Here is a 20790-nt window from a genome sequence, read left to right as displayed (position 1 = left end):
ACCAAGCATTGTCTAGATTAAAAGGAAATATTGCCTATCTTGAAAGATGTTTTTTTTCCCCTGGTTTCTACTTTAGATACTGCAAGAAAGAACCTTGATCTTACTGAAATTCTAAACATAGACATTTCTATTATTTTGCTGCAGCTATCCATTTTTAAATTAGGAAAATCACAGTTAATACCTGCTTCTTTCTCTATAAGGGCCCCTAATTTTTAAAGGGTTGTTCAACGTGCAAGAGCAGAGCTAGGTATTAAATGCTTATAAGTGTTTTGTGGAACCTTAGCTATTTTCTTAGATACTTTAAAGCAGAAGGTTTGAAATTGCCCAAAGAAATCTTGCTAGAAATATTCCAAATACCCAGAACAATTAGCAGATGCTCCATTGCTTCCATCTACCCTACAAAAGACAATGGCAGAAAATTATCAGAAAACTAAGATTCCATCAAACATGACTTTCATAGTTAAGAGTCAACTTAGTACTAAATTTGAGAACAAAGTAATCCTATAAACTTTGAAAAAGTCACAGAGATGAGCTAAAAAATCCAAGGGATGATTTTGGTGTTTAGGGTTTTTTTTTGTTAATTTATTAAAGGATAATTGCTGACAATGACTAGAAAGCTAAACTTTGATTTTTGAGGTTTGAATATGCATCCTGCCAATGCTCATGTGGAACAGGCTCCCAATTCAGCATCTAGACAACCCTGATGCTTAGAAAATTCCTTATGTTGAACTAAAAACTGTCTCCCAATAGCTTTAATGTATGGGTAAATGTAAAATCTTTTCAGTTTGTATTCGTAAAAACATTTTTTAAGCCACACAGAAAAAGCTTTCCTACATTAGCGTTCAACATATTTGAAAACAGTTATTATGGTCACCAGAGTCTTATCTTTTCTAGCGGAAGTGCCTTTAAATATTTTGGTATTTGTAGTTTTTCCAAGGTTTATGGCATCTACATCTTTTTTTTAAAATATTTTATTTATTTATTCATGAAAGACACAGAGACAGAAAGGCAGAGACACAGGCAGAGGGAGAAGCAGGCTCCATGCAGGGAGGCCGATGTGGGACTCGATCCCGGGACTTCAGGATCAGGCCCTGGGCCAAAGGCAGGGGCTAAACCACTAAGCCACCCAGGGATCCCCCATCTTTTTTTTTTTAAGATTTATTTATTTGTTCATGAGAGACACAGAAAGTGAGAGGCAGAGACATAGGCAGAGAGAGAAGCAGGCTCCTCACAGGGAGCCTGACATGGGACTCGATTCTGGATCCTGGGATCACACCCTGAGTTGAACGCAGATGCTCAACCGCTGAGCCACCCAGGCATCCTGCATCTACATATCTAATAAAAATGGCAACCATATTTTTATTCAAGTTGTTGATAAAATAATCTACGTAAGACAGGGCCAATGATGCAGTGATGTGGTACATTACCAAAGACGTATCTGCAATTTGCTTTCCATCTTTTAACAGTGTCATCTGAGAAAGGTTGTTCAGTCTGTTATAAATCCACCCACCCATATTTCTTGAATTTTTAAAAAATATTTTATTTATTTATTCATGAGAGACACAGAGAGAGGGGCAGAGAGAGAGAGGCAGAGGGAGAAGCAGGCTCCATGCTGGGAACCTGATGTGTGACTTGATCCCAGGCTCCCAGGATCACGCCCTGAGCTGAAGGCAAACAATTGACCACTGAACCACCCAGGAGTCCCTTATTTCTTCAATTTGTAAACAGGGTACAAAGGGCCATTCTTAGTGATTGCTGAAGATCAGACATATAATTTCTATTACATTTCCTGATTTCTAAATCCAGAAATATTGTATGTGCCCCACATACCCAATGGTGTGACCTCATCATTGATCCCAAATTGACTCCTAGAAGTCACCAATTTCTATTATAAGTACTTACAAAACCATCCTTGGCAGCATTGTAAATGTTGGAAAATATGTTAAATATCTGGTTTATTAAAGAACAGGAAATATATGAGTATTGACTTCAGAAAGCAGCTTTTCTATTGGCATAATATAAAATTTATGGTCAGACTTGACTAGATAATTCAGACAAAATTTTAGCAATAAAGACTGCAACAGATTTAACCTATTTGTCTAACAAGAGATCAAATTCAGAATTTCAAGCCAGCAACTTCATCAAATCTTGGCTAAAGCAATATAAGGTGGAAAAGTCCATAAGGATTTATATTAGGTGGGCACCATCAGAAATATGGAAAAACTAAGCAACCCAGACTTATCAGTAATAGTATCTACATATGGCCAGTTATCCCAGGATCATGGCTTAAGATAGAGACAGGTGAGCCATTGTGAAAACTCTTGTGAAATTTTCCCTGCAACTTTGACTAGAACTTATTGAGATCAGAGCCATGTTTGTATATCAACCCAAGGACAAGCAGTGCCAGAAGTGTAAGAAGAGATGAATGCTATAGGATTTTTTTTTTCTTTAGAGATAAAGGATATTTTCAAAAAACAGTAAGACTTTTTAACATTAAGATTAGCCTCTCCAATAAATCACCTTTGATTGTTAAATTTTTCTAAAATATATATCAGTTATATAATAATTAAAATTACCTATATGAAGTTATTCAATTAATTATATAGCAAATTAAAGAAGTAAGAATATTTTTTATAACTACTATACTCCAAACCTTTGTTGTTAGTCTTGATATACTGGATTCTTCCTTGAATGTGGACATTGCATATGCTCTTGGGTTCTTTAAAATTTTTGTCATATTGAAGTCTATCGCTAAAAGAGAAAATAAAACATTTTCTTAAATTCTATTTTTTTTCTTTACAAAAAAGCATAACTTTTTTCTTCTAGCAGTGTATACTAAACACGTAAAGAACCAAAAATGGATGAGAGAGAGATGGTTAGGTTATTGTGATAGCTTCCTTCTGTTAGAGGAAATAAATATACCATCTCATTTTTACTTAAGAGGGCTTTAGAATTCATATAATTCATTTACTTATATTATCTCATATTACCATCACAAACCATTCTGTGAGCTAGATTTTCCATAATTTACAGATGACATAATTAACTGCAGGAAATTGTAGGACTCTAAGCTATCATTTAAGACACAGGCCTAGGTCTTTTGCTTCAGAGGCTAGAGCTCCATTCATGATCCTCTAGTTTAATGCAATAGGAAGCTTGGGCTTCTGCACGTTAGGATTCACCTTTTCCATATGCTGACAACAAACCAAAATAAGGAAAGACTTCGTAAATTTTCCCTGCAACCAGCATGAATATATAGAAAAGTAACAAGGGACTCTTAACCATGTCTTAAAGAAAAGGAGACTTGTACAGCTTAAGCAGAGTATCAATCAGCCTAAAAGAACAAGCTAGTTATTAAGGATATCTTAACACAGAGCAGAGCAAACAGGTAATCTGAGGTTTGTACTACATTGTGGCACTTATTATTATTATCAGGTATCAGGTAGACTAATTCAATCTACAGGTTGTAATGTTGAGGAAAATCACTCAGATTCATTTTTGACTCTGGACATTAAGAGATATTAGATACCAGCCTGAATTGCTAGAGGCAAGTAGGCATTTATCTCTAATAGAGTAAAGAATTGGTTAGGAAGGAACCTAGATTTTAAAATTTTGAGTAGAACCAATATTAGATTAAGTTGGAGTTAGAATGGGCATGAAAGGTAATAAACCATATGATTTATTTCCTTTAAGATGTGCTCTAAAGCAAACAACCTCTTATGGAGTGGCATCTGGCAATATCTATAAAAATACAGACCTATTTTCTCTTAGACCAAGCAATCCCTCTTCTGAGACTATATCCTACACAATCTCCTATATAAGTATGAAAGAACACAAATACAGGTTTATTGATCATGGCATAATTTATAAAATTATAAACAACTCTATTTAATAGTAGTCAAGTATCAGTTAAATAAACTAAGGCAACCCCATGTGATGGAATACTATTCAATGTAGAAGAAATGAGGAAGATCCTCATAATGATTTCAAGATATCTACAGTACAGATCATATCATTAAGTGATGAAAGAAAGGTGCAGAACAGTGTATGTCATTTGATTGAATATACACAGTATGCTACCTTTAGTTTAAGAGTATATTGAATTTGCCTTCATTTGTATAAGGAAACATTGTCAAGATAAATAAAAAAACAACAAAAATATTCACTGGGAGGACTATTTAAAAAAATAAAACTTGCTCAATTTTGAATCATTCTTAAATACATATTTAGGCAATATCACTTAATTTCTGGTCTTTGTGAACAGACATAATATTAATAAATATAAGGACCTCTATGTCATGTCCATTGTACCTATAATAAAAACCTTACTTTTCAGAATACTTAACCCTGGTTGCAAAAGTAGACAATTAGAAGGTCATATACATTAATATCAGTTAAAAATCCCAAGCTGAAAATAATGGCAAAAAGCAAAAAAGTAAGAGATATATAAAAAGCACAAAGTGAGGACATTTTAGGAGTAAAAGTGTCAAAGAAAAAATTTGAAGAAAAATCCTACAAAAAAGAAAAACCCATCCAGATATGATAAAAGTAATAAGTAATCTTAAAATGACTATATTTATTAGCTTTTTTCCCCTATAGCCTCCTAATCCATAATTTATTTTAGGTGAGAATATTAACTTTCCCCTGATTACAGTTTTCATAAATCCTCTGTTCTCATATCTCTAAAGGCTTGAGAAGATCATCTGAAAAACCAAATGATTCTATTTGATAAAACTATAAGAAAATATGTCTCAGGGCACCTGGGTGGTCAGTTGGTTAAGTGTCTAACTCTTCATTTCAGCTCGGGTCATGATCTCAGGGTTCTGAGATTGAGCCCCATGTTGGACTCCATGCTAGGTATGTAGCCTACTTAAGATTCTCTCTCTCCCTCTCCCTCTGCACCCCCCACCCCCACTGTCGTTCTTTCTCTTAAAAAGTCTCAACTGTTCTTATTAGGCTTCAGAAATTTCACTAATGACAAAATATTCTACTCTTACTCTGCCTACATTGGAAAAAATTCATTTCCATAATTATCCCCTATTTATTTTAGGGATTTTATTTATTTTATTTTTTAATTTTAGGGATTTAAAAAAAAGATTTACTTATTTATTTGAAAGAAGGAGAGTGAGGGTGAGCACACATGAGTTGGGGGAGGGGCGGGGGAGAGACTCTCCAAGCAGACTCCCTGATGAGAACAAAGCTTGATACAGGCCTTGATCTCACAACCATGAAATCATGACCTGAGCAGGAACCAAGAGTTGGACAGTTAACTGGCTGAACCACCCAGGTGTCCCTATTTTAAGGATGTTTAAAAGGGAGACACTTATGTAAGTAAGTATGGTTATCTCTATCCACTTTTGTAGTTTTCACTAATAGTCTTTCTGAGATGCAAATAATTAATATATCTTGGCAAAGTTAAACTTCATATAGGCCATATATACTAATACAGTTATTTAATAAAATATAGAAACAAAAAAAGTGTTACTCAGAGATCCATTTTCAATACATCTAACTAAATTAGTATTACTTTTAGAAAGAGACTTTTATCTAGTACTAAAGTATAAGAGGAAACAAAAGAAAGAGAAAACACAAGTAGTCATTATGCAAAATATATATGAACTGAGCAAATAAGAAATAAAATAACCACAATTTAGTTTCAATAATATAGGAACATGATACAATTATTTCAAAGAAAGTATTGCATACCCATGGGCGCAATACTTACTGTCTTATTGCATATATTTTCTTACTGCCTTACTGCAATACTTACTGTCTTATTGCATATATTTTCTTATGCTTTCCAGATTTTTTTAAGATCTCTATATACATACTTTCCCAAGTCCCTTCAATCTTAGTATCTGCAGACCCAGTCATTGGTTTGTTTACATATTAGACCTCAAACTGGTTACATCTGTCTACTAGCTGTATATTGAATCATCCTCCCACCTCTCTATATGAAATTTGTTTTAAACTGGCAAAATAAAGCATTAAGGCTTTCTTCACAATGCTCTAAAGTACAATTAAATTTCTTCTTCTAGTAATGTTAACATAAAATTGTGAATAATCTCACAGAGAGTGTAGAAAGTTTAAGTGCCTACAAATGTACTTCATTAATTATGAAGTGCTATGTATGTGAGGTATCACTAGCATCCTTTATTTTCATGAACTTTAAGCTAAATTTAATACATTCAAGAACATGAAGATTTTATGTGTAATAAGATAGTGATCCACATTATGTTTGTTTCCCAAGGAAAATACAATATTATTACTTTATTTTGGCTTGGGAGTTTACTTTTTTCTATTCTTTTTTTTTAAAGATTTTATTTATTAATTTGAGAGAGAGAGAAAGAGAGAGAATGGAATGGAGAGAGAGAGAGAATCTGAATCAGGCTCCACCCTGAGTACAAAGCCCAATGCAGGGCCCAATCCCACAACTGTGAGATCATAACCTAAGCCAACACCAAGAGTGGGACTCTCCACTGACTGAGACACCCAGGTGTCCCTCTATTACTGCTTACTATGAATTATATCTGTGTCTTTAAGGACAAAATCATTGCTTAGACAAGTTAAAGGTGCAAAGCACAAGTGATCAGGTTTTAAATATTTCTATGGTTTTTGTATAAAGAACTAAGTGACAGGTATTTGAAATGAGGAACTAGTACATTGGCTTCTGTGAAGCCAAGCATTACAAATGTAAAACAAAATAGCTTTTAAGCTTGACTTGATTAATGGTATTGTGGAAGGAAACTGGACCCATTTTAAAAACATTTAAAAAAAACTAACCACTAAATGGGTTCTGAAGCAAAAATTAGAATATATTATCTGGGAAACTATTTTTTTCCCATATCATATGTAAATTGATTCACATAAGAACTTTTAAAAAGATAAAAATTAAGACTAATTTCAGTGTACATAGTAATACAAAGTATAATTGTTGAAAATAATAAAATTAAAGGGAATTGAGATTACCTTTATTTTATAACTAAGCCTTGATAGTCTTGCCTGGTGTCATAAAAATTCTTTACATTATTCAGATTAGTGATTATATGAACTTATCATTTATGGGTTGTATGATAAAACCATGTTCCCACCATCCCATATCTTAAAATGTTCTACAAAAGAGAAGGCTAGGGCACAGACTTTTGCATTACTACTCAGAGGACTCATCCCTTAATAACCTGGTTCTGGTAGCCAGTAGGGTTTTTGTGTTCATGGGTTCTATAGGACAGTAGCAAACAAAGAAACAGCTCTTAATTAGCTATTGCCCCAGGGCTCAGTGTGGAGCGAACAGACAAAAATGTCCATCTCTTAATCTTCTCCTAAAAGACATATATTTGCATATTTTCAAAGCCACTGCCTAAGGGTTTGGCTTCCACTCAGCCTGAATCTAAGTGTTGACGGAGATCCTTCCCTTTGGGATACTGACAGTTCTTGACACCCTCAACTACTGGGAGCCACTAAGAACAAAGTAGGCTGTGACTACTTTGGCTTACTGGTTGAGCATCTATCTGCCTTTGGCTCAGGGCATGATCCTGGGGTCGGGGATCAAGTCTCACATCGGAGATCCCTGCAAGGAGCCTGCTTTTCTCTTTGCCTATGTCTCTGCCTCTGTCTCTCTGTATCTCATGAATAAATAAATAAAATCTTTAAAGAAAAAAAGAAACAGAGTAGGCTGCTTTAACAAATCACAAAGGTTTGAGAGAAACCAAGAGGTAGGGCAGGATTGAATGTTAAGGTTCATCTCCTACAAAAGGCCACTCCATGGGCAGCCCAGGTGGCTCAGTGGTTTAGTGCCAACTTCAGCCCAGGGCGTGATCCTGGAGACCCGGGATCAAATCCCATGTCGGGCTCCCTGCATGGTGCCTGCTTCTCCCTCTGCCTGTGTCTCTGCACCCCCACCCCCGGGTCTCTCATGAATGAATAAATAAAATCTTTTTATTTTTTTAAAGGCCACTCCTTAAAGACTGGGAGAAGTGGCTGTTTTATCTAATGCATGGAAACTAACACGGAGAATGTAGGAAAATGAAGAAACAGAGGAATATGTTCCAAATGAAAGAATAAGTTAAAACCTCAAGGAAAAAAATCTTTAGCAAAACAGAGGTGAGTGATTTACTTGGTAAAGAATTAAAATTAAGTCATAAATTGCTCACTGAGGTCAGGAGAAAAATGCATGAACAAAATGAGAATTTCAATTTATAGATATAGAAAATATAAGGAAGTACTAAACAGAAATCACAGACATACAGAATATAATGCCAGAACTGAAAAATACAATAGAGGGGCTCAATAGAAGACTAGATGATGTGGAAGAAAGGATCCAGGGAGTGAAATTCATCCAAGAAGAACAGCACATAAGAAGAAGAGAAAGAAGAATAAGAAGAAAGGCTGGGGGTTGGTGGGGGGAGGATGAGGAGAAAAGAGGAAGAAGCAAAAAATAGGAGAAAAGAGGAAGAAGCAATAAAGTAAAGATAGCTTCAAGGACTTATGAGGCAACCTCAAGTAGATCATATAATATTTGCATTATAAGGGTCCCAGAAGGAGAAAAGAGAGAGAAAAGAGCAGAAAACTTATTTAAAGAAATAATGGCTAAAAACTTCCCTAACCTGTGAAAGGAAACAGACATCTAGATCAAGGAAGCCCAGAGAGTTCCAAATAAAATAGCCCCAAAGAGACCAACACCAAGACACATTATAATTCAATTGTCAAGAATTAAAGACAAAGAAAGAATCTTATAAAGAGCAATGGAAAAGCCACTTGTTATGTACAAGGGAACTCTCAAGATTATTAGATTTTTCAGCAGAAACTTTGAAAGCCAGAAAAGAGTGGCACAATATATTCAGAGTGCTAAAAGAAAAAAAACTTGCCAAACAACAGTCTATCCAGCAAAGTTGTCCTTTAGAGTTGAAGGAGAGATAAATAGTTTTCCAGACAAGCAAAAGCTAAAGGAGTTCATCACAAGACAAGACAGAGTGGCAAATGGATAAACAGACAAATAAGATTCATCTATATGTTGCTCACAAGAGACTCACTTCACATGTAAGGACACCCAGAGACAGAAGATTAAGGGATAGAAAAAGATATTCCATGCAAATAAAAACTAAAAGAAAGCTGGGGTAGCTATACTTATATCAGACAACATAGACTTTAAGACATAGACTGTGAAAAAGAGACAAAGGTCATTAAGTAATGATAAAGTGGTCATTCCAACAAGAGGATATGACATTTATAAATATTTGTGCATCCAATATTGGAGCACCTAAATATATAAAGCAAATAGTAATAGATCCAAAGGGAAAAATGGACAGCGCTACAATTATAGAGGTGATTTTCATACTCAACTTTCATTGATGGATAGGCCACTCAAACAGAAAATCAATAAAAATCATTGGCTTTAAATGACACATTAGACCAGACAGATTTAACAGACTTCTCCAGAACATTCCATCCAAAAGCAACAGAATACACACTCTTCATAAATGCATGTGGACCAGTCTCTGGGATAGATCATATGTTAGGTTGAAAACAAGTCTTAATAAATTTAAGAAGACTGAACTCATATCAAGAAACATGACCACAATGGTATGAAACTGAAATCAATTAAAAGAAGAGAACTAGAAATCTCACAAATATGTGGAGAAAGCAACATGCTACTGAATAATTGATGGATCAAACAAGAAATCAAAAGAGAAATTAAAAAAATCTTGAGATGAAGAAAATGGAAATACAACATACCAAAATGTATAGACTGCAACAAGAGCAGTTGAAAAAGGGACGTTCATAATGAAAAATGCCTACATTAAGCAACAAGAAAGATCTCAAATAAACAACCTGACTTTACACCTCAAGGAACTAGAAAAAGAAAAATAACCTAAGCCCAAAGTTACTAGAAGGAAGCAAATAATAAACATCAGAGCAGAAATAAATGAAATAGAGATTATAAGAAAGTAGAAAAGATCAATAAAACTAAGAACTGTTTTTTTAAAGATAAAAAAATAGATAAATCTTTAGACTCATCAAAAAAAAGAAAAAAGAAAAAAAGGACTCAAATAGAATCAGAAATAAAAGAAACATTACAACTAAAACCAGAGAAATACAAAGGATCATAAGAGACTATAGCGAAGAATTATATGACAATAAATTGAATACTCTAGAAGAAGTGAGTAAATTCTTGGAAACATATAATCTAGCAAAATTAAGAATAAATAGATAGCCTGAATGGATCAATAACCAATTGATCTCAACCAATTGAGACTGGCATGGTAATAAAAGAATCTCCCAATAAAAAAGCAGAAAGCACAGGATCAGATGGTATGATGGTGAAATCTACCAAACATTCAATGATGAATTAATACCAATCCTTTTAAAACTTCCAAAAAATAGGGATCCCTGGGTGGCACAGTGGTTTAGCACCTGCCTTTGGCCCAGGGCGCGATCCTGGAGACCCGGGATTGAATCCCACGTCAGGCTCCTGGTGCATGGAGCCTGCTTCTCCCTCTGCCTGTGTCTCTGCCTCTCTCTCTGTGTGTGTGACTATCATAAATAAATAAAAATTTAAAAAAAAGTTAAAAAAAAACTTCCAGGGATCCCTGGGTGGCACAGCAGTTTGGCGCCTGCCTTTGGCCCAGGGCGCGATCCTGGAGACCCGGGATCGAATCCCATGTCGGGCTCCCGGTGCATGGAGCCTGCTTCTCCCTCTGCCTGTGTCTCTGCCTCTCACTCTCTCTCTCTCTGTGACTATCATAAATAAAATAAAAAAAAATTTAAAAAAAAACTTCCAAAAAATAGAAGCAGAGGTTCATACTTCCAAACTTATTTTATGAGGTCAGTATTACCCTGACACCAAAGCCAAAATATATCACTCTGACACCAAAAATAAGGAAAACTGTAAGTCCATCTCTCTGATGAACTAGATTAAAATTCCTCAATAAAACTCTAGCAAATCAAATACAACAACACAACAAAAAGATTATGTACTACCATCAAGTAGGACATATCACTGGGATAAAAGGTTGGCTTAACATATGCAAATCAATCAATGCGGTATACTACTTCAGCAGAATGAAAGATGAAAACCACACGAGCATCCCAATAGATGCAGAAAAAACATTTGACAAAGTTCGACATTCATTCATGATAAAAATTCTCAATAAAATTAGGTATAGAAGAAAATGTCTTCAACAGAATCGAGTCTGTTTATGAAAAACCCATAGCTAGCATCCTAACCAATGAGGAAACACTGAGAACTTTTTCTCTAATATTCAGTACAAGGCAAGGATGCCTAACATGGCCACTTCTATTCAACATAGTACTAGAAGTGCTAGCAAGAGTAATCAGATGAGAAAAAGGAATAAAAGGCATCAAAATTGTAAAGGAAGAAGTAAAGTTATTTCTGTTTGCAAGTGACATAATTTTATTTTATTTTACTTTTGTATTTAAATTCAACTTACTTAACATATAGTGCATTATTAGTTTCAGAGGTAAGATTTAGTGATTCATCAGTTGCATACAACACCCAGTGCCCATCCTATCCAGTGCCCTCCTTAATGCTTCATCACCCAATTACCCCATCCCCTCTACCTCCCCTCTAGCAATCCTCAGTTTGTTTCCTATAGTTAGGAGTCTCTTATGGTTTGCCTCCTTCTTTGTTTTCATCTTACTTTATTTTTACTCCTTTTCCCGATGTTCAGAAGGTAGTTCTATTTTTAGCTTTCTGAGGAACAACTATACTGTTTTCTAGAGTGGCTGTACTAGTATGTATTCCCACCAATAGTGTAAGAGGGTTCCCTTTTCTCTGCATCCTTGCCAACATCTGTTGTCTCCTGAGTTGTTAATTTTAGCCATTCTGACCAGTGTGAGGTGATAGCTCGTTGTGGTTTTGATTTGTATTTCCCTGATGATGAGTGATGTTGAGCATTTTTTCATGTGTCTTTAGCCATTTGTATGAAGTGACATGATTTTATATGTAGAAAACTAAAGATGCAATTGAGAAAAACATGTTAGAACTAATAAAGAAATTCAGTAAAGATGTGGATGACAGAATAAACATAAACAATCAGCTACATTTTCCACACCAACAATAATCTACTTGTAAAGGAAATGAAGAAAACAATACTACTTACCATTGCACCAAAAAGAATAAAATACTTAGAAATAAATTTAACCAAGAATGTGAAAGATCTGTACACTGAAAACTATAAAATGATGATGAAACTAATTAAGGAAGACAAATAAATGGAAAGATATTTTCATGTTTATGGACTGAAAGAAATATTGTCAAAGTGTCCCTACTAAACAAGCAATATACAAAGTCATTGTGATTCCTTTCAAAATTACAGTGTCATTTTTCACAGAAATAGAAAAAGTCTTAAAATTTATATAGAGCCACAAAAGGTCCCTACTAGTCAAAGCAATCTCAATAAAAATGAACAAAGTTGGAGGTACACACCTCCTGATTACAAAGCTATGATAATCAAAACAGTATGGTGCCAGCATAAAAACAGACATATGGACTAATAGAATAGAGAGCCCAGAAATGAAACCAATCATGTATTGTACATACATATATAATCAACTAATTTTTGACAAGCATGCCAAAAATATACAGTAGAGAAGAGATATTTTCCTCAATGAATGGTGTTAGAAAAACTGGATATCCACATGCAAATGAAAGCAGTTAGACCGCATCTTATACCACTCACAAAAGTCAGCTGAAAATGAAGTAAAGACTTAAACATAAGACCTGAAACTAAAATATTCCTAGAGAAAAACAAAGGGAAAATGCTTCCTGACATTGGCCTTGCAAATACTTTTTTGGATATGACAATTAATACTCAGCAACAATAGCAAAAATAAATAAGTGGAACTACAGCAAACACTACATCAAACACTGTATCTGCACAGCAAAGGAAGCAATCAATAGAATGAAAAGGCAACCTATGGATTGGCAGAAAATATTTGCAAGATATTTTTCCAAAGAAAACATACAAATGGCCAACAGTTACATGAAAAAATGCTCAACATCACTGATCAGCAGGGAAATGCAAATCAAAACCACAATGCGATATCACTTCACATCCGTCAGAATGGTTAAAATAAAAAATGGAGGAAATAACAAGTGTTGGTGAGAATATATAGAGAAAAAGAAACCCTCATGCACTGTTGGTAAGAATGTAACCTGGTATAGGCATTATGGAAAACACTATGGAGACTCTTCAAAAAATTAAAAATAGTATTAAGGAAGGCACTTGTAATGAGCATTGGATGTTATATGTAAGTGATGAATCACCAAATTCTACTCCTGAAGCCAATATTACCCCATATGTTAACTAACTAGAATTTAAATAAAAAGTTAAAAAATAAAATAAAATAAAAAATGTTTGCAAAACAACAAAACAAAACAAAATAGAATTACCATATAACCCAATAATGGAATTACTGGCTATTTACCCAAAGAAAACAAAAATGCTAATTCAATAAGATATAGACACCTTATGTTTATTGCAGCATTATTTATTATAGCCAAGAAATAGAAGCAATCCAAGGGTCCATTGATAGATGAATGGAATATTACTCAGCAATGAAAAAGAATGAAATCTTACCACTTGCAACAGCATGGATGGATCTAGAGGGTATAATGCTATGTGAAAAAAGTCTGTCAGGTAATCTTGAAAAAAAGTTCAACTGTATCAGTAATCAAAGTAATTCAAACACCACTGATACACCTTTTTTTAATTAAAAGAAAAAAAAAGAATGATAATTGAAATGTTATTGGACTCACATGTAATCTCAGGTGCTGATGACCAGCCACAGTCTTCCCTATCAGTTCTCATACTCCCCCAGGTATAGAAGACACTTGGGTTTGAATGAACTAGGCAGCAATTTCTGTTTCTTGGTCTCTTTAACTTCCCAAGCTCTTTCTCACTGGGCTGGAGGGGAGGGGGAATACTTCAATACTTTCCTCTTAAGGAATTCTTGGGTTCTTCAACGTTCCTTCCTCATCATCTTTTATAGGCTGGAGATAGGATAATGTCCTACAAGGAGGTCTTTAGGATGTATCTATTGATGTCATCAGTTTTTATGGCCTCAGAAGAAATTTTATTTCTTAAGGAGTATAAATTCATACTCACTTTTATGTCATACTTACAAAAGCTTTGTTGAGAGAAAATATTGAAAATATTGAGTTGTGATTGAGTTTTGTTTATTTCTACATTGGAGAATGGAGATGTTCTCCAATTAAGGTAGACTGCAAAGAACTATATATAAGAACTGAATTTTCTTGGCCATCTATAGATCCATTTTTACCAGATTATGCATTGTCTTTGTGTTCTTGGTCAACACATTAGAATGTTATAGACTCAACTCTGGCTGTATTCACTACATTGACATAGTTCATTACATTATACACAGAGCTTGTCTAGAGAGAATGTGGTAATCAATTGGGCTGTCCAGAATAAATATTCACCTTTTTATCCTTTCAAGGCATATAGTAACCTCTTCCCTCTTTCGAGTAATAAGCATGGACATGCAGCTTGTTCTCAGCCATGAAGTAATGAAATCTGAGTCAAAATGATGTGTGTGTGTGTGTGTGTTTTGGGAGAAAGATTTAAAAGCCAATGCACAGTTCATTGAGTTCTCTTCTCCCTGCTTCAGTGATTACGGTGAATGGAGATAAATTCTTCTTTGGCTTGGATGTCTGAGTTACTACACTAATAGGGACTGTAGCCTATATGCAATGGATACACAATATGAGTGAAAAATAAATCTTTGTCAGCATAAGCCACTAAGATTTTGCTGACACTGTTACTTCATTATAATATAGCCTGTCCTGACTGATATAGAGATTCACAGGAAAATAGTACTATTTAGTTTTAGTATAAGGAATAGATTTACTTCATGTACACAAATGTTTGTTTTTATTTTATGGATACTTCCCAAGTATGTAAGCAACATTGTCATTTCCTTTCCTTGGCAGACAGAAAGCTTACAGCCAGCCTTATTTGTGAGCCAAGTCTAGCAGAAGTAAAAGATCTCTCAGTAGAATTTTGCATTCTAATCTTGTCTCAAACTTTCTTGTTCTATCTCATTTTTCTTGAATCTTCTTTTTTTTATCAGCTTATTTAGCATGCTATTTTATGCTGTTATATTGAACACACTTATGTAAAGCTACCTAAATCCTTACAGGAAAAAGATGGGCATATATATAATTAAATATATACATATGTGTATTGCCTATTGTTTTAGAAAAAAGGATTGAAACATGTGATATGCAAGATGAACCTACCTGTGTGCTTCACCTTATCTTTCATTCATGCTTTTCTTGAAATGGCCTAATGGCTCAGACAGCATGGTTATTCTCGTATCTACTGGGGCACATTGGTTGTCCTTCAGAAGAACATAGGATTAGGATTTAGGAATCTAAATTCTAGTCTTATTTTGCCACAAACTAACTACATATGTAATCTTCAGCAACTCACTTTTCACTAGAGTCTCTACTTCCTCATTTGTAAAAGTGAGGGCTTTAAAAAAAGATTTTAAATTTATGTTCAAATTATGTTCTTTAAATTATATGAATAAAGGCATGAGGGGATAGATTAATCTACCTCTACTAAGTGGGAAAAACCCACAAATGTGATTTCCTGACACTAAATTTGCTATTTTCCATTTATTCATGCATTCCTTCAAGAAATATTTCTTGTAGTCTATGTGAAAGATACTGCAAGGTTATAGAGAAGGAAAGGGTACAATTCCTGGCTGCAGTAGTCAATTACAATCAAATAGGCTGATAAAACATATGTAGGTAATATTTGTGAAAAATTCAACTATTACAAAGTTAATATGAGATAAAGAGGCAAAGAGGTTGTATCAAAAATAAAACTTTTAAGGATGAGACAGAGGCTGTTTGTGGGGTGAAGATGGCAGAGAAGGCTCTCTTTAAAACTGATTGGATTTACACAGCATGGACAAAGAACGCAGGCCAGTGGAGTGTACACAGGGGTGAGGTTGGGTAACAAGGCATTTAGGCAGAACCTTGAGAAAACCACCCTCCGCTGCAGCAAGGGGTTACCTTGGGGAGTGTCCTGAGAATAAGGAAAAGAAAAAGAGCAAAGGAGGTTAAGATGGAATGGTTATCCTAGTGTAAACAGATTTTTTACTAAGTGTCTGTCAGGAAATAATGCATTGAACTCAAATCTTTGAGGAAGATTGAAATAATTGGTGGGTAATTATGAGTTCATTTAAATACTATAGTTGCTTAACAAACAATATGACTGATGTGGTTTTACCCTTTAAGTCATAAAGTTGCTAATGAGCCCAATTATTTCAAATTATCATAAATTTCATTTCCCTGTGGATTGTTGGTAAAAGAGAAAGGTAACATGATAGCCTATCAAAGATGAAAGCAAATATGTCTCTTTTATTTATTGTCATCAAATAATTTTAATATGTTGCCAATGGCTTCAAAGTTTTTGTTAGCTGAGTATAGGCCTTTGTAATAGAAATAATAATGAACCAACCATACTGCTGTGAAAAATAGGGAAAAGAGGAGCCAAGGAATGCATGGTACCTGTTACCATAGAGGAATAAGGGGGAGTATTGTTAATGAAAAAATTCAAAAGCTTGAAATAATGAACTCAAAGTGGTAAAGAATTCATTCTGGCAAGGTCAGGGTTATGTACAATTTATATGAGATACACATGGTTTTACAAAATGTAGGTGGAGGAATCAAGTGTAGGGGGGAGAAAAGTTTTCCAAGGGCTCATTCTGTTTCCTCTTAGTGCAAATGCTAAATGGAGGGTGCTGTGGTTCACCCATATCATTTCCTCTTTGTTTGGAGCCATTGTGCTCTAATGGGAAAAATGCTAGTAGAAGTCTTAGTGACGCAGTGTCAGTTCCCCACCCTTTCTCCAAAATCTTTCTATCATAACATTTACTATAAGTTAGACTTCTGTACTGAACAAAGAAACTAGCATTTTATTCCATTATTTTAAAAAATAAATTATAGGCTCTCAAACCTCTTCAATGGGTGAGTTCTCAGTATTCATCACTAATAATATGCCTTAAAATAAGTCCATATTCCAAGATCAAATTTGCAAAATTTGGTTCTGTTTTTAATTAAAACAAACTCTTTCTAAGCGAGTGAGAAATTAATAGCTAAAATGAATGATTAGAATAAGAATTGTCTCTTAGAAGGCTCGTAATGCCAAATCCTTTGGTCTGGCGACCACTAAGCTCCTACCCTGACTGCTGGGACTAACTGAATCCAAATTTAATCAAATCAGTCATACCAAGAAAAGGAACACCACCAAAGGTTTCATGTGCAGGACCACAGGACACTAATAGAATTTATGGTCGGTCTAAATTAGTTAGTACCTTGGTAAAATCTGTCCTTTTTAATGACACTTCCTCAGGGAGAAAGATTGAGTGCTGCTACAGTGTGATCTAAGAACCAATTTTACTTCTAAAATAATTGGTACCACTATATTACAGTGGAAAGTGCATGGGAAAGAACAGAGTGGTAAATACAGCAATGCTCCTCAAACATCAAAGGGCATAAAAGAATCTTTCTAAAATGCAGTTTTTTACCTTATTGGGCTTGAGGCCTAACCGACGTAACAGGTATTAGTGATGCTACTAGTCTGTGGACCTGTCTTTTGAGTGACAAGGAGATAAATAACACAGACCTGCAATGATTCCTTTCTAACAATGTGACTTTGAACCTGTGTCCTCAGCTGTAAAATGGACAACCAACACCAATGTCTTAGGATCGCTGGAGGGGTAAGTGAAATTGTGAAGTGCTAGGCAAGCACTGAACTTAGGAGCACAGGCCAGGAGAGCAGAGAACATGGGGTGTAATCCTGATAACTGGTACAAAGGCTCTGCTATCTCCTCATTCCCATGATGCTTTGTACGTGTCATTTAGCTATGGACTCTCAGAAATGAATTGCTAATGAGAAGAGTGAATAATTTTCTATGTTTAGTTTCCAAGATTTCTCATTTGAAGAGCTATGTTTCCAAATATAATGGAAACTTTAAATGATTGCCCATACAAACCCTACCTCCACAAACTTTACCTTAAAAAAAAAAAAAGCCTGTCAAGCAAGATTCGATGAATAGCTCTTTTTAAAATTATTGGATCGAAGTGGAAATTACAAGAGGTTGCATCATTATGGGTCATTATTTGAGAATTGTTTGTCTTCTATAATATGAAGTTATTCTTAGAGGAGTATGATTAGAATAGAAACCAGATGTGTTTTTCAGGACTTTACTGAAAAAAAAAAAAGATAAACAACTAGAAAATTAATATAAGAATGACCTAAGGAGGTTTCCAGAAACTTGAAACATAAGTATGATAGGAAAAGTGTGTATGTACATATGTGAGTGAGAAAGAGAAAGAGCAAGAGAGAGAAAGAGACAGGGAAGAAAGAATAAAAAATGTGGAGGAGAAAAATGCAGAGAGAAAGGAAAGGAGGATGAATAGGATAAGAAACAGTTTCAGAATTCAAAACAGTACAAAAAATTCAAAATCTCTGTAAATATGTGGTATCACCAAGGAAATAGTATAATTTAATTTTACCTATAAACTGAAAAAGTAAAAAACTGGACAAGATGGTCTGTCAGTCTGAAGGGAATAAATTAAGTACCAACGAGATGAGGACCACTGTGGAAAGAAAAAAAAAATCCCCCTTTAAACTTAAAATATGAAATGTTCTGGGTATAGTGAAATAATCCAGAAATTTCATATTTTTTTTTATCCCTCTCTTCCTTTTCAAAGGGTAAAAAGAACAATAATGCTTTTGAATGCTTTTGCTTCAATAAAGTATCCTTATTACCATAATATGCCAACATCCTGAATGAAATAAAATGAAATGGAAGGCATGAAGAAGGCAAAGGAAGGGAGGAGTGTATCATAAATAATTTCATTACTATTTATGAATTAGTCTTTAATTAGCCCTTTATTTGTATTAAGAACTAGAATTAACCTCTTTTAATTTTATTTATTGAAAAATAAAACAATGAATGTTATCCTAATAAAACAACCTATTTAGAATACTTTATTATTTTTTAAAGATTTTATTTCCGGGGATCCCTGGGTGGCGCAGCGGTTTGGCGCCTGCCTTTGGCCCAGGGCGCGATCTTGGAGACCTGGGATCGAATCCCACGTCGGGCTCCCGGTGATTGGAGCCTGCTTCTCCCTCTGCCTGTGTCTCTGCCTCTCTCTCTCTCTCTCTGTGACTATCATAACTAAATAAAAAAAAAATTTAAAGATTTTATTTCCAAATAATCTCTACACCCAACGTGGGGCTCATATCCACAACCTCAAGACCAAGAGTCACACACTCTACCACTGAGCCACCCAGGCAACTTAGCATACTTTAAAATATAGTAAAATTTCATTAATTTGAAGTCCTTTAATTCAAAACTTACTACCATTCAAGTTGTGTTTGGGTTGAAATTTGTCTTTTTGGTTTGCAGAAATTTCCAAAATAGTGCAAATTAATAAGATAAATCAGTTACCGGGACATCTGAGTGGCGTAGCGGTTAAGCGCCTGCCTTCAGCCCAGGGCATGTTCCTGGAGACCTGGGATCAAGTCCCACATCAGACTCCCTGCATGGAGCCTGCTTCTCCCTCTGCCTGTGTCTCTGCCTCTCTCTCTCTCTCTCTCCCCCCCCCCTGTGTCTCTCATGAATAAATAAATAAAATCTTTAAAAGAATCAGTTACCATGGGAAATTTAAAAAAATATTTAAGAGAGAAAGCAATTTTCAAATATTTTTTAGTACTTTCATATCCATATTTGCAGAAGCTGATAAGCTATTTCGATATTTGTCTTATGGATACAATTAAGCCAGGTAATGGTTTAATTTATTACAAATATAGTACTTGGCATTAATAAACATTATTGCTTTTAAAATATGCTATAATTTTGATTTTCACTAATTCAGCACCTTTCTAAATTCATGATACGATGTTTCCCAGTTCCAAGCTACTTAGACTAGGAAATCAAAGCTATAATCATGTGGACCCACGGAATTCTATTAGAAAGAAATCAGTCTTATTTTATTATTCTTTTGGCACTATTAGATGAATGATGTAGCTTCCCCCCCACCAAATTAGCCTATTTTTCTTAGCATTAGGCAAAATTTTAGTTTTTACCATATTCTTTTTGTTGCGTAAAAACAACTGCTGATCTGAACCACCCTATTCCAACATTCTTCTACTAGCATATTTATTCTACAGAAGGAAATATAGAATAGAGAAGCAACTTTCTTTTAGATGAAATAATCAGAGAGGTACTAAGTATTGATTTGTTTTTAAAATGCTTACACTGTTATTAAGAAACTCCTTTCTCAGTGTCACAAGAATTGACTGAACACTCTAACTCCCCCTATATTTTGACAAATTTAAAACCCGCTTCTGGCTGAAATCAAGGATTAAAACTGTTTTAGGCTTTTATAATAACATAGTTTGAGTTTTGATCACTTCATGGGGCTTATGATATTTTGAGAGTCAGAGACATTCTTAATTAGAAAAATGAGGGAGGATGGCCTTTAACATTTTCATCAAAATACATAATACTGCCATGAGAAAAGCTTCCCTTTTGCACCAGAACTCCTTAAAAAAGAGATTCTGTTTCTACTTCCACACTTTTTGTGGTAATTTATTTGCAATATGCTTACTGGTTCTCATTTCAAGAGAGTACGAGGTCCAGATCCCTCTGATCCAGACAGACTAGAGTTTGGGTTATAGAATTTCTCTTAGCTCGACTTTCCAACTGCTTGATTTTCCCATCCAC

General features: G+C 34.8%; 1 protein-coding gene across 1 annotated transcript in view; it reads right to left on the bottom strand.

Annotated features, from left to right (window-relative positions):
- The window catches only part of FAM227B (family with sequence similarity 227 member B), a 185153-nt gene that overhangs the window by 32487 nt on the left and 131876 nt on the right, over positions 1-20790 (bottom strand). The window contains exon 12 of the mRNA XM_055319907.1: positions 2654-2751. Coding sequence (XP_055175882.1) covers positions 2654-2751 — 98 coding nt within the window. The remainder of the gene's footprint in view (positions 1-2653; positions 2752-20790) is intronic.

Source organism: Nyctereutes procyonoides, unplaced genomic scaffold, assembly GCF_905146905.1.
Source record: "Nyctereutes procyonoides isolate TBG_1078 unplaced genomic scaffold, NYPRO_anot_genome, whole genome shotgun sequence".
Classification (NCBI taxonomy): Eukaryota; Metazoa; Chordata; class Mammalia; order Carnivora; family Canidae; genus Nyctereutes; species Nyctereutes procyonoides.
The sequence above is the reverse complement of the archived record's forward strand: the minus strand, read 5'-3'. Positions and strand labels throughout refer to the sequence as shown.